Source organism: Dasypus novemcinctus, chromosome 26, assembly GCF_030445035.2.
Source record: "Dasypus novemcinctus isolate mDasNov1 chromosome 26, mDasNov1.1.hap2, whole genome shotgun sequence".
NCBI lineage: Eukaryota > Metazoa > Chordata > Mammalia > Cingulata > Dasypodidae > Dasypus > Dasypus novemcinctus.
In genome coordinates, this window is record NC_080698.1 from 7,254,989 (window position 1) to 7,270,715 (window position 15,727).

Sequence of the window (15,727 nt, forward strand, 5' to 3'; positions counted from 1 at the left end):
CTTAGTGGAAAAATGGAAACAAAGGGTCAACCTAAAGTGACTTTTCTATAAAGCAAATGTGACTCAAGACAGTTCTTAGCGTCTTTCCCACTGATGTAAAGGAAAGGGGCTAAAACCATCTTCCTGCCTGGAAGTTTCTCAGATCCTGGAGATTCAGGGTAGAAACCACATTACGATGGTAAAAGCTGCTTCTCTGCCTTTCAACGGGCTTAGGGATACTTCCCAGCAGTCCTTTTCCTTAAAATAGTTCTTTGGACTTGTTTGAAATTGAAAATAGCAAGTGATATTCTCACGGGAAGAAAATATGTTCATACTGTTACAGGCATGTTACGGAAATGAGGTCAGCTGCACAGCCATTTAGCACGGGCAACCTCGACTCTCCAGAACGAGAAATCAGACCTCCCTCTGTAGAAAGAAATTTGACATACATCCAGAGTACACACAGACCCACGCACAAACAGACCACCCGTATTAATGCCAATCACTGGTCACCTACTTGACTTAACTGGGTATATTGGTCCTTGGAGACATTAGGTCACAGAAGGGTGAAGATGTAACCCTTGTCAATTTTTACTAGCACAAACGTGAGGGCTTTCCAGGGACCTCTCTCCGTCTTGGCTTTAGGTGGGGACAGAGCTCCCTGGGAGTCTTCTCCCTCCTCCTGGCCCTGCCCAACGTCAGTGGATTCAGGGCTCCCAGAATCCACGGGCCAAATGCAGCTGCTCTCACATTAGGCCCGTTGGCAGAGGCCACATGCAGTGCTACCCTGTGGTATGCTGCTGTCTCGTGGCTATTCTGGGCTCTGGACTGCTCTGCCTACACTCGTGGTACCTGCTCCATCTGCTTTCCTGGACCCAACCTCCTGAAGGCGGGTTACCTGCCAGACCCCAGCAGGCAGCTGGGTCCCAGGGCTGGCCCACCTATATTCTGATACAACACAGAAAAATATTTTTCCAGCTTCTCAACCACTATAGCAATAGTACTTCTAACAGTGCCCTTTGACTAAATCTCAAGAAATGAGTAAACAGTCTCATAACTCAGAGGAATCACCGGTGCCCCTGCAGTCAAAGTAAGACCACCCCTTCCCTGGCTACTTCTGTTGTGAAGAGCAGCCTGAAGCCCCTTGTGCTCCCAAAAAAACGGAAAGAAGGGGGGAGAACTGCCAACACAATTCTACACCCAGCAAAGACATCCTTCAAACGAAGCAAGATAAAGATGTTTTAGATATATAATAGCAGAAAGAATTCATCACCAGCAAACTACACACCAATTAGAATGGCAAATATAAAAAGACTGGACATCCTAAGTGTCGGTGAGGGCAAGGAGGAAATAGAACTCTCATTCGTGGATGGCAGGAATGTAAAATATTACAATCGTTTTAGAAAACAGTTTGGCGGTTTCTTAAATAGTTAAACATCTGTTTAACACATGATCTAGGCATTCTACTCCTAAGTATTTACGCAGGAGGAGAGAACCATATGTCCATAGAAAGACTTGTTCATATGCTCATATCAGCTTTATCCATAACAGTCAAACACCGGAAACAACCCAAATTCACAATGATGTGAATAAATGAACAGGCTGTGGTTGTATACAATGGAATAAACCCAGCAATGAAAAGGAACTATTGATACATACTACACGAATGAAATTCAGTATCACCAAGCTGAATGAAAGAATCCAGGCAAAAGCAAATTACATGCCCTGTGATTCCATTTATACAAAACCATAATAAATGCAAAGCAATCCACAGTGGCAGAAAGCAGCGATGGCCTGGGGTTGGGGTGAGGAGGGGTAAAAGGAAAGGATTACCAAGGGCGATGGGGAAGTTGGGGTGGAGAATATGATGGCCTCTTGATTGTAGTGATGGTTTCATCATCATATGTCAAAACTTTGATGTATATGTATGTCAAAACTTTTCAAGCTGTACACTTTAAATACAGTAGTTTTTTGTATGCCAGTTACCCCCTCAATAAAGCTTTTATAAAAATTAATTTCATGGCTCTTCATTTCAATACCTCCTAGTATATACCCTCAACTCCCTTGCTTCTCTCTTGCTTTCTAGTACCCACTTGGACACACCTAAATTTAGTTTACATTTAATTCTCCCCCATCCTTCACCTAGACCCATGCAGTAAATGAGCATGGAGCCCTGCAAACTGGGATCACCCTCAACAGATGACCATTAGCCACAGGAGCCTCTTACTGTTGCTCAGCGGTCAGTGCTGTACTTCCTTAGCCCATCACTTTTCTCAAGTCCCTTGAAGAATGTTTCACATTTCCTCCTTTTCAATCAAACTTCCATCACCGCCTACTCCAAAGTCAGCTTCAGCTCATGACCCTGCTTCCTATTTCATGTAGGAAAGAGGTGAAAAAGAAGAGAACTTCTGCTAGCTCCCAACACCACATCTTAGCCTACTTGCTTCAGTGTCAGTGGACTCTGTGGTGTCTGTTCCTCGGGATGAACTCTCCAAGATCCTATGTGCAGCCCCCCTCCCCATGATTACTAAGCCCCTCGTCTCGCTGACTGAAGGACACTGCTGCAGTAGTTTTCCCTCATCAGTTTTCCCTTCTAGGGAAGCGGATTTGGCTCAACTGATAGAGCATCCGCCTACTACATGGGAGGTCCAGGGTTCAAACCCAGGGCCTCCTGACCCGTGTGGTGAGCTGGCCCACATGCAGTGCTGATGCGCGCACGGAGTGTGCCCCAGAAGGAGAGCTGTCCAGCGCGCAAAAAGTGCGGCTGCCCAGGAGTGGCACTGACACATGGAGAGATGACGCAGCAAGATGGCACAACAAAAAGAAACACAGATTCCCAGTGCCACTGACAAGAACACAAGTGGGTACAGAAGAACACACAGCGAATGGACAGAGAGAGCAGACGGGGTGGGGATGGGGAGAGAAATAAATAAATAAATAAGTTTTCCCTTCTAGTGGATCGTCCCCTTCAGCACACAAGCATGAGGCTACTTCTCCCATCTTAAATAAAACCTTCATGTCTCCCATCAGCCCTATTTCTTTGCTCCATTTTACAGCATAATTGCATGAAAGAGTTGTCTGCAGCAGATCTACAATTCTTTTCTTCCCACTCTCTGTTGAACTCACTTTGGTAACCTTTACCACTTTTTTTTTTTAACTGGTGACCTCAATGACCTCCACTTCACTAAATTCCAAAGGTCAAACCTAGCCCTTATCTTATCTGCCTCATCTGCAGCATGTGATGTAGGAAGCCTTTGCTTCCCTCTCCTTGAAGTCTATTTTTCTCTTGGCTTCCAAGACACCTTACTCTGCTAGCTTCCCTCCTACCTCTCTAGCCAGTGCTGGCTCTTCCTCTTCTCCTCAACCTCGGAATTTCCAAGTACCTTAAGACCTCAAGAAGGGGGGTGGTACTTGGTGTGGCGTCTTCTGATGGACCTGGGCCCTGGCCCCGGTTGCTGGCTGCCCCCTTCCCGGGGATCTGAAGGGCCATGTCAGGAACCCATGTCCTGGCCAGACCCAGATGACATGCAGGCCAAATCCCACCCCTCCGGGGCACAGGCCTGGAAACTGCCCTCTGCCTGCTTCCTCGTCTTGCTCCCACCAGGGCACCTGCTGGGGCCAGGGCAGGCCCCACCTGCAAGGCAGGTGTCTGTGTTTCATGTCACTGAAGAGACAGTGAGCGGGTCCCTGTCTCTCGGGACCCCCGTGTGTCTGTGAAGTGGCAGAGGCTAGGTGACCCTCTGAACGCCACATTCTGGATCCTGGGAGTCCAAGGACAAGAAACCAGAGCTCTAAGGGTCTCAGTACACTGCATCCCTGGCTTACCAGCTCTGTTCAGTGAGGAGGTGGACACTGCCCCCTCTTCCAGCCTGCCCGTTCTCCACCAAGCCGGGGGACACCTCCACTCCAGGCCTGTCCCGAGGACCTCAGGGGTGGGGACGCGGCTGTAGGGCTGTGGGCTGCCACTGGCCCTCGTGTGGCCGCCGGGGCCTCCGTACTGCCGGGGAGGTGGAGGGACCACGTCCCCTCCTCACAGCGGGGCCGTGCTCCTGCCCCAGCGCCAGAGGTCCCGGGCACCCAGCCCTTGAGCCTCTCCAGGTCCACTCATTCCACGCTCCTCCATCCCACTCATATTCTTTCGATGTATTACAAAGAATACATCAAAAGACAGTGCCCAGATTTGTATCTCTAGCCACTGCACCCCACTGATTCCCTGTGACCTTCTCTTCCATGTCCTTTTTTTGTTTTGTTTTTTTAGCTTTTAAGGACTTCAGCTATATTGGATTAGGGCTCGCCCCCTTTCAGTTTGGGCGGACCTTACTAACATCGCCGAAGGTCGTATTTATGCCTGGGTTCATGCCCAGAGGACCTGGGGTTAGGATCTGAACGTGTGTTTTTGTAGGGAACATGATTCAATTTCCAACAATGTTCTAACCCAAACTCTTGATCTTCACCCTCAAAACTTGCTTCTTCCCCATCTCAGTAAAACGTACCTCCAGGTTTCCAGTTACTCTGATTAAAAAAAGAACAACAACTCAGGAGTGTGTTTAACTCCCTGCTTTCTTTCATGCCCATATCAAATCTATCAACAAATATGGTCAGTTCTACCTTCAAAATACATCCAGAATCTCGTATCCTCCAGATTCCTGCCCTGGGATATTTGCCCTGGCTGTTACATTCACCTACAACTCTTGTTCCCAGATTTCTGCGGGGCTCCCTCCCTCGGGTCTAGTGCAATTGCCACTTACCAGACTTTTTGCTCATAAGAAACCACCCTGGCTATCACTGGAGTATCATCTTGCCAGTAAGCTGGATGAAAGGGGAGCATTTGAAAAACAAAATATTTTACTGCTGGCACTCGCTAGCAACAGCCAGGTTTTAATCACAGGGAGCTAATTGGCGGGACAGCACTCAGCCCTCAACCGGTTAGGGCTTCCGCATCTCCATATGAAGTTTGCAAATAATGCAATAAAAGGGATAAATTTCAAAAATCAGCACATAGAAGTGAATTTAATAGCAGAAGAAACTCAGAAGTGGGTCGCACGGGCTGGGGACTACTGCTTTCCTGATTTAAATATTTTTATAACCATATGATAAAAATATTTTTATCTTCTTGTAGATCCAGATCTGACTGTCACTAGGGAAGAGGCGCCTGCCCAAGGTCTAAGTCATGCTGACTGAACACCTCTTAGAAGAAATGCTCCAAACTTTTCACAACCAACAGCATAGCCCCTGCAAATTCCTCTATTCACTGAGCACTTTTCAGTTTAATGTCTCTAATTTTTCTTTCCTCATTTCATAGACTGAAACTGGAGGTAGATTATGACACTGCACTGAAATGGTATCAGTTAAGCCCCATATAATACATCTTTCCTTTATCATAAATCACATATTGACATAACTATTTCACGTATCTCAGTATGGTCAGTTAAAAAATGGAGAAAAAAGGAAAGTAGACACATCCCACTAAAATAATTATATACCAAATCTATTTTGGGTTTACTTTTTAAATGTTTTCTATTATTTCCTCTGAAAGCTAATGTTAGGAAAGTCAAGGTGAAAATATTTATTTATTAGAGAAGTTGTGACTTACAAAATAACCATGCATCTTGTGCACAATTCTCATACATTGCCCTTCCCCTGACTCCTTACATTGCTGTGGAAAATTTGTTACAGATTATAAAAGGGCATCATCAGACTATTACCACTAACTACGGTCCATGATGGACACTTGGTATATTTTTTTCCATACACCCCGATTACTAACACTATGTATTAGTGTACATTTGTTACAGTTCATGGAGAACACTCTCACAATTGTCCTGTTAACCACAGTCCATCTTCCACCACATGGTTCACTGTGTTATACAGTCCCATGCCTTCTATATCCTCTCCAAAGTGTACACTCAGGAAAATATAAATTAATTTTAAAAATTCTCATTCTCTTCCTTGAGAATAATTAAAATAAATAAAATGTCATTGTCTTTCACTTTATCACTCATATAATTAAATATGAAATATTCCCCTTGAATTGATTCTAGTAGAATAAATCAGTAAATATGCAATAAATACCTTTCCTTAGGAAATTAACCGACAATCCTAGCCCAGATGCAAATAACCTCTCTGGCTGAGAAATTCCTCGCTTCGAGCCTGACAACAGCTTGTCTCCTCTCTCTCCTTAAATGATTTGAGTTTCACTCAGGCAGAGTAATGCTCTGTATTTTTTTTTAATTAATTAATTTATTTATTTCTCTCCACTTCCCCCGCCCTGGTTGTCTGGTCTCTGTGTTTATTTGCTGCATGTTCTTCTTTGTCCGCTTCTGTTGTCAGTGGCACGGGAATCTGTGTTTCTTTTTGTTGCGTCATCTTGTTGTGTCAGCTCTCTGTGTGTGCAGCGCCATTCCTGGGCAGGCTGCACTTTCTTTCGCGCTGGGCGGCTCTCCTTACGGGGCGCACTCCTTGCACATGGGGCTCCCCTACGCGGGGGACACCCCTGTGTGGCATGGCACTCCTTGCGCGCATCAGCACTGCGCATGAGCCAGTTCCACACAGGTCAAGGAGGCCCGGGATTTGAACCGCGGACCTCCCATGTGGTAGGTGGACGCCCTATCCATTGGGCCAAGTCTGCCACCTGCACCCATTTTTGAACGTTATAAGAAACAAATTTTTCAAGACAGATCAGATGCCGTCTCCCCCAGACACACATGCCCTGCCAACACACACCCACCCCCTTAGCTGCCCAGCCAACTTGTGGCTGTTTTTCTTATCTTAAGCTGGAAAAGCCTAGCAAATCCCTAACTTTTGTCTTAGGTTAAGATGAGACACAACACAGGCCCAGTGCAGGGTCGGTCCTTGTACTCGAGATGTGTGATGCTGGCGCAAAGCTGCTCACCTCCACCGCGGAAGACAGGGGTCAAGGGGCAGATGCCACTCCAAACCAGCTCGGGGAGCGTGGTCTGCAGACCACCGCTCCCTGCAGAGCGCCCCCGTCCCCAAACCCCCCAGGAGTTCACCTCTGTGACTGCGACTTCCCTAAACCCACTACCGCCCCCATCCCCCCAGGGTTCGGGTCCCCACACAACAAGCTTGTCCTCCTCCAGAGTAACTGCACCTGCTGGGTGTGGGGAGGAAGCCGGAGTGGGGCTGAGAGCCACGCCAAGCCCACAGGCCCTGGGACCTCATGATCACTCAGACCCTTAACCACGGGGACTGCGGGTTCTAAACTGGAAATCCGTATCAGATGATCTCAGATTAGTGACGAGTGAAAAGATGTTCCAACTACCTGCGCTGGCATCACGTAGGGGAGAGGGCTTGGCCAAATCCTCGACTCACCAGCTGTGTCAACTTGGGCAAGTTACTTGGGTCCCAGTTTCCTCATCCTACGAGGTGGGGATAATGATAGCTACCTGGAGCAGCTGGGGTGAGTACAGCAGAAGCTTAACCACCCAGCAGGATTGGAATAAATCCAAATCTTCACAACGTGGAGAACCAAGAGTAAACATACAGTAACAGCTTCTGCATTTTTTTAACTTAAAGCACACAAAGATACACCCATTGGCCAATTTGATGTAGGGTCACGGGCTTCCTTTGAGAAGGGGTCTACCGATCAGAATCCCACTCTGCCTTCCTCGCGCAAACCACGCACATAAGCGCTTGGCAAGAGTTCCAGTTTTGGCTTCTTCGTGGTGAATAAAAATTATGGATATAGACAAAGCCATCTGAATGTGCAACCTTTCAGGCTTGTCATACTGTAATCATCTTGTGTGGTGCTAATTCAATGGTATAATTCATATATTGATAATAAGTACAGTCTTTCCAAAGCATTCAACTTAATTTTCCTACACATGATAACTCTCTTTTTTCTTGAATGTTGTGGTTGGTAAGAAATTTAATCAAATTATATCATTACAATAAAGTAAAAATGGCACCAACACAAGGAATCTGATCTAACATTCTGCTCAACGGGTCGGGGCTGAAGTGCATGACATAGCACAGCCCCACGCTGCCATCCTTTGGCTTATGCGGACATGGGAAGCCGGACAGTCCACTCAGCTAATTTGGTGGCGGCCAGCTAACAGTCTTCTCCAGAATTTACTGTAGAACTTACCGTGTCCATCTGCCTCCCCCTTCCTCACGCAGGGCCTGGAATCGGCATTTATGGTTATGGGGGTCACTGTCAGGGAGTCCAGGACTCGTCCCGGGCAGCAGGACAAGGGTTCTGAGGTCCACCTGGACCCCGTCAGACAGGAGCACCCCTCCACCGCACAGCCACCCCTGCCCGAGCGCCCGCCTCCTGCCCAGCGGCAGGCCTGGGGCAGAGGACACCTACTTTTCCAACGCGCTTTTCTCGAGTCTTTCTGCCTCCTTCTTCTGCCGCGCTTTGTGCTTCTTGACGCGAGTTTCCCACAAGTTCCTGACGACAGAAATGTCAAATACGATCACCTCGTGTCCCATTTTGGAAGCAGGAAATTACCTATTTAAAAGAAAACTATGTCAGCTTCATACACACACCAAAGAAAACCACTTTAACATGAATTTTTGAAGTAAATATGAAGGAATTGGCCGCCTTCAGGGACGGCTGGCCGCCTGTCACATCTGGTGGCGTTGGTAACGTTCTGAGGTATTCTGTGGAAGTTGCGCTTCAGCACTCACCCCCCGTCACCTGCTTCAGAACATCACCCCTCCCCACCCCCAGCTGAACTCTGGCTTCCCAAAGCCCCCCGAGCATCCCCCTAGCCTCACGGGGCCACGCTGTTGCATTTACTAGCACACGCGACTCATCTTTCCAGCTGGCTGTGACTTACTCAAGGGTTAGTGTGATGAATGAATCAGAGCGCGCACTCTCTCGTACACACACTCACACCCACTAAAGTAGACTAGTAGAACACAACGTTTTAGTTCTTAGATAAACCTCAATTAAAAAGATCAGAGGCAGTATTACGATTACTTTTTCACTTAACTAAGAATGTGTTAGACTCTCTCAACTGGAAGCAGAGTGGGCATCACCACGCCAAATCCTCAGGATTGAGGCATGAACGAACATAAGGGGGAATGCAACTATGGACTAAAGTAGACATTATTATTCTAGCAATGGAAGAGCTTGTGACACTGACATAAAGGCGGTGGTCACCAGAGGTTCTAGGGGAGGGAGAGGGAAGAATAGGTGTAACATGGGGCATTTTGGGGACACTGGAATTGTTCTGCATGATATTGCAATGACAGATATAGGCCATTTGTCAAAACCTATAAAATGGTGCAGTGCAAAGTGTAAACTATCATGTGAACCATAGACCACGGTTAGCAGCAATGCTTCAATATGTGCTCATCAATTGTAATAAATGCACCACAGTAATGAAAGATGTTGTTAGTGGGGAAAAGTATGGGAGGGGGATGGGTGAGGTATATGGGGATCCCCTGTATTTTCATTTATGTAATCTAAAATTTCTTTCAAAATAAAAATAAATAAAAAAGAATGAACTAGAAAACTCCCCTTTTATTTGTCAGAAATGTCTTCTAAATATATTTGGATGCTCTTTCCTTCCTTAAGTACAGGACATGTGGACATAACTGTGTCTCCCTTTGGAAACTGCAGTTCATTTCTCCCCCTTGGAGGGGGGACTGCCTTCTCCATCCTCCTCCACCCTCTCTCCGCACAGCGCTGACCCCGACTCACCCCTCTGCTTCTGGCCAGCCTCGTCCCTTCCTCGCCACCTGAAGCTACACACGGGCCACCACGAAGGAAGAAGACTGAGCTCCCCTGAGCGTGTCCTGCAGGAGCCTGACCTCACACCCAGGGACCTGCCTCCTGGTTTCCCCTCAGATGCAGCCTCAGAAGCTGCTGATCTGTTTACCTGGTTCACCAAAAAAAGGGAAAGCTCAGCTGTATCCTGGCTCTCCCATCCAAATGGGACCTTAGAGCTGATTTAGTCTTAATTTCATCAAATGAAACACAGAGGCCCTGAAAGTTTTTGTCTGTATCCCCCTAACATGGTTCCTGACACAAAATAAGCCCTCTAGAAATACTTGTTGAATGAATAAGGAATGAACGAATGAATGAAGATCTGCATCCAGATTGTCTCACTTCAGGCTACTCAAGGAGCCTCCTCTCTTATTTTTACTTTTCCATTTCATCTTTACGGCTTGTTTCAAGCAATCATTTGTTCATTGCAAAATACACACACAAATCAGGACATAAAAGCACATTACCATGTACAGTCCACTAAGCTACACTTGCCCATTATCTAAGCAAAATAATTTTCAGCATACTATTTTAACTTCCCCCACCCGTAGCATCGAAATCTGACTAAATCCATTTCCTGCTCTGCACAACACATGGTGTCAGTTGTAAACAGCAGAGTTGTTGGATACCTTCTCCAATTCCAGACACTAAATTCACTTCTAAATAGTAGTCAGTGGAGTTATAAACACGGAACATCTAATCTTCTGGCTGTCATGTGTCCTCTCCATAAATGGCTCACCAAGGAGTAGCAGACCTAGCTTTCATTTGTGCAGCTGAGCATTTGAAGCCCATCATTTTAGTCTGAAGGAGGAAAATGCTGACCTCAATTTACCACTGTTTCCTTTCATTTCTGACATATGACTCTACCTTTGGTCTCCCTTCAATCTCCTTTCCCTAAAACTGGTTTCAAGTCTATGGGAATCAGATGGATCTTCCTGGGCATCTGACCTCTTTTCTTTTTAATCTCCCTTGCTCCAATGTTCTCCAGATTTTCTGAAGAATAACAAGTACTTTTTTTCATTATTGTTAAAAGTTCAGGATGTGCCAACTCATGGCTAAACATGCAGCGTCAGGTAACGTGTGCAGGTCTCTGGGATTTTACTCCATTGCTTAAAGCTGCCCTTTGGCCTCACTAGGATGTCAAGCATTTGCTTCTTTCTAGACTCTACAATGCGGCTATCACTTACAGAGGTCTCTTTCGGGGCAACAGTGTGCCACAACATCCATGTGGCATTGCCCATCATGGCTGTGAGAATGAGGGAAGTGGGAAGTGGAGGCTGCCCTTGAGGACGTGCTGGCAACCAGGTGCCATGGCCTGTGTTCTCCACCACACTCCTGGAGGAGATGTCTCTCTTTTAATTTGGGGGGATGTTCCTCAAGGAAACTGAAGCACAGTTTCTGTAGACTGCCCCAAGTCACAGAGCTTTTCTACTTGTCTGTTTCAAACTGTTTGCCACCTCTGTTCATCGACACCAAAATCCTGGGTAAGTCTAAGAGCTAAATGCACAGAACGCAGCGAAATGAGCTGAGGTTGCAGAGGCCCCAACGAGGAGGCGCTGGGGTTACCAGGTAGCTCGCCCGCCCCCACTGGCAAGAGAGGCGGGCCAATCCCAGCACATCAGAAGACCTGTCCAGGTGCGGTCCCTTTGGACCTCCCCTTAGCCACATTCCCCACCACACTTCTTCATTTAGGATTTAAAAATTAACAAACAGTAAACTTGACATTTGGGGGTGAATGGAGTGTAAGCCCATGAATTTGAACATGTGGCTAGATTTGGCCAAGCACTACCACAATCAGACACATGGCGGTTAAGTCGCCCTGAAAACTCACATTCTGCCCTTTGCACTCATACCCTCACCCATCCCTAACCTCTGGCAACACCAGTTTTGTTGGAAAAATGGAATCATACAGTATACTCTTTTGAGACTTGTTTCTTTCAGTCAGGATAATGCCTTTGCGATTCACCCAAGTTACTGCAGCAATAGTTTGTTGGTTTTATATATTGGCTGAGTAGTTTTCCATTGCGTGGATGTACAGGAATGCATTTATTGATTTACCCATTGAAAGCCATCTGGGTTGTTTCCAGGTTTTGGCAAGTACAAATAGAGCTTCTATCAATTTTGTGTTCAATTTTGGTGTGAACACAAATTTTCCTTTCTCTCCCCTAGAAGTGCTGGGACAACTGATATAAGTATGTTTAACTTTATAAGAAAAAGCCAAATTGTTTTCAAGAGTGCCTCTACCAGCAACATATGAAAGTTCCAGTTACTCTGCAAATTCACCAGGGTTTTGCTTTGTCAGTATTTTTAATTTGGGTCATTCTAACAGGTATGTAGTGGTATATCAGCATGATTTTAATTTTAATTTCCCCAATGGCTAATAATGCTTAACATCTTTTCAAGTGTTTATTTGATGTCTATATACATCCATCGGTGAAGTGTCTGTTCAAGTCTTTTGGCCATTTCTTTAATTAGGCTGTCTGCTTACTGTTAAATTTTGGAAGTTCTTCATATGTTCTGGATACAAGCACTTTGTCAGACATGTAAGTTGCTTAATATATTTACTTCCCAATTTGTAGCTTGCTTTCTGTTATTTTATCAGTGTCCTTTGTAGAGCAAAAGTTTTCATTTCAATGATATCCAATTTATCAATGTTTTTCTTTTATGCATTGTTTTGGGTGCCATGTCTAAGAACTTCAGAACTCTTTGCCTAACCAAAAGTCACAAAGAATCTCCCCTATGTTTTCTCCAAAAACTTTTATTATGTTCTACATTTACATCTATGATCCTTTTTTATTTAATTTTTGTATAAGGTGCGAGATTTAGGGTTTAGATAAAGGTTCCTTTTTTGCTTATCAATATTCAATTGTTGAGAAAATTATCCATTCCCCATTTACACCTTTGTCAAAAATTTGAGCCTGTTTCTAGACCATTTTGTTCCATTCACTTATTTGCCTAGTGTTTCACCAGTAACAACTGTTTCGATAATACACTTTTTATGTGAGTCTCAAAATAACAGTGTGACACCTCCAACTTTATTATTCATTTGAAAATTGGGGCTGTTCTCATGCCACTGTCTTTCCACATAAATTTCAGAATCATTTCACCTATATTTACAAAGAAAACCTGCTGGGATTTTTATTGGAACTGAGTTAAATCTCTAGGTAAATTTGGGAATCCTTAGTAGGTTGAGTCTCCCAATCCATGGATGTCTCTATTTATTTAGTTCTTCTTTGATTTCTTTCAATGGTGTTTTATTTTGGGGGTTTGGAGGAAGGTGGGGGAGTTTAGGAGATACCGGGGATTGAACCCAGAACCTCATACATGGGAAGTAGGCACTTAACCACTGAGCTACATCCACTCCCCAGTGAAAGTTGGGTTTTTTTGTTTGTTTGTTTTTAGGAGGTACCTGGGATTCAACCTGAGACCTTGTACATGGGAAGCAAGAGCTACATCCACTCCCTCAATGGTGTTTTGTTAGCTTTCAACATACATTCATAAACACATTTTGATAGATTTGTACCTTATTATTTCAATGTTTTGGAGCTATTGTAAGTGGTAATTTTTTGCTAATTTAGCTTCCAATTGCTAAGATACAGAAATACAATCAATATTGCTATGGCCTTTTTTCCTACAACTTCCTCAAACTCACGTACTAGATCTAGGAGTAATTTTTCTACAGTCTTTGGGACTTTTTTTACATAGACAATCCTGTCACCAGCAAAGACAGAGACTTCATTTCCATCTTTCCAAACTATATGCCTTTATGTCCTTTTTCTGGCCTTACTGCATCACCTAGAACCCAAAAGTGCTATGTCGAATAGGAGTGGTGGGAGTGCACATCCTTGCCTTGCTCCTGGTTTTAGGGGAAAAGCCAGTCTTTCACCAGTTAGTAGGGGGCTAGCTGTGGAATTTTGTAGATGTCCTTTATCAGGTTGAGAAACCTACCATCTATTCCTAGTTTTATGTAAGTTTTTATAGCAAACAGACATTGAGTTTTGTCAAATGCTTTTTGTGCATCAATTGAGATGATCATGAGGTCTTTTCACTGTTAATATGGTAGATCACCTTGATAGACTTTGCATTCCCAAGATAAGTCCCTCTTGTCATAGTGAATTATTCTTTTTATATTTTTCTGCATACAACTTGCTCAAATTTTGCTGAATATTTTTGCCTATATTAACAAGGAATATTGGTCAAAAGTTTTCTTTTCTTGTACTGTCATATCTAGTTTGGGTATCAAAGTAATGCCATCCTCACAAAATGAGTTGAGAAATGTTCCCTCCTCTTCTATTTTCTGGAAAAGATTGTGTGGAATAGCAGTTTTTTCTTCTGTAAGTCTTAACCTGGAGAATTGTTTTAGAAGATTATTCAATTTCTTTAATTATAGATCTATGCAGGCTATCTGTTTCATCTTTGCTATGTTTTGTCAGTTTATAATTTTCAAGGATTTGGTCTGTTTCATTTAAGTCATCAAATATATGTGCATAGCATTTGTAGCAGGTTTGATATGGTTACAAATTCCAAAACTAGATATTGGACAATGTTTGTAATCTCATCTGTACCTGGGCATGACTGAGCTATGATTGGGGCTTTGATTAGGCCATGTCATTAGGATGTTGAGTCCACATCCCTTGGTGGGTGGGTACTCACAGATAAAAGACACGGCAAAGGACAGAGCTGGGGGTTTCTGATGTTGGAGTTTGATGCTGAAGTCTTAAGCTGGAGCCCCGTGAAGTCAGCACACAGAGGAAAGAAAAGCAAGCCCCGGGAAGAGAGGACCTGAGCCAAGAGAAGAACACAGAGGAATAGAGATGGCTCCTTAGACATGGCAGAAACCCCAGGGAGAGAGACAGAGCTGTTCACATGATAGTCTCCTGCTGACTTTGTGGAGAAAACAGAGGGCTGAGCCCATCAACCCAGGAAGCCTGAACCAGCACAGACATTGGCATCCATCTTGCTCCAACATGTGAAAATAGACTTTGGTGAGGGAGGTAACTTATGCTTTATGGCCTGGTCTCTGTAATCTCCTACCCCAAATAAATACCCTTTATAAAAACCACCAATTTCTGGTATTTTGCATGAGCACCCCTTTGGCTGACTAATACAGTATTTTTTTTTTAATTACCTAATTTTCCTTTTAATGTCTGTAGTAATAGCTCCTCTTATATCTGATTAGTAATTTGTATCTTCTTTCATTTTTTTAAATTTCTCTACCCTTCCCCATCACCCCCCCCCCAGTTGTCTGCTCTCTTTGTCCATTCACTGTGTGTTCTTCTGTGTCCGCCTGTGTTCTTGTTCGTGGCACCCAGAATCTGTCTCTTTTTGTTGTGTCATCCTGCTGCGTCAACCTCCGTGTGTGCGGCACCATTCCTGGGCAGGCTGCACTTTTTTCGTGCTGGGCAACTCTCCTTAAAGGGTGCACTCCTTGCATGTAGGGTTCCCCTACGTGGGGGACTGCGGTCACCCCTTGGGCTGAAGTGTGGTTTGCTGGCCCAGCAGGGGAGCAGCCGCGGCAGGCCAAGCCGCTGCCCCCATAATAGGATGGCTGGTCGGACTCACCGCCACCCCTGAAGGGAGCTCGGCATGGGCGCAGAGTGCCCTCGGGTCTCCCCTTCTCGGCAGCCATGCTTCCGCGGCCACCCCTCCTCCCGAATGGTGCCACACGATGCCTGTGGGGCGGCACCCTTCTTCTTCTTTCTCCCTGCGCAGGCGCAGGGCGGAAAATTCCAGTCTGCCCTTTTCCCTCCCCGACAGCAGCAACAGCCAGGCGTGGGCGGGAAACTCAAGTCTGCCCTCCACCCCAGCAACAGCAGCCACCAATCCCTAAACCCTGCCCCTTCCCCCAGCAACAGCGACAGCCAATCCCTAACCACCACCCCTCCCCCGTCCAGTACCGCCCACTGACCTTTCGCCGGCAACCAATCAGAACAGGGCGTGGCTTCGACCAATCAGCCTTCCCCAGCCCCTATAAAACTGTTGCCTCTCCCTCAATAAAGTGGACTTGCG

The 15,727-nt window shown here is 45.4% G+C and overlaps 1 protein-coding gene across 3 annotated transcripts in view; it reads right to left on the reverse strand.

Moving 5' to 3' along the window:
- The window catches only part of LRRC2 (leucine rich repeat containing 2), an 84,233-nt gene that overhangs the window by 32,531 nt on the left and 35,975 nt on the right, over positions 1–15,727 (reverse strand). For all 3 annotated transcript variants that reach the window (XM_071212022.1, XM_071212023.1, XM_004449020.2), the window contains one exon: positions 8,309–8,452. In XM_071212022.1, the coding sequence (XP_071068123.1) occupies positions 8,309–8,433 (125 nt within the window). In that variant the 5' untranslated portion in view covers positions 8,434–8,452. The remainder of the gene's footprint in view (positions 1–8,308; positions 8,453–15,727) is intronic.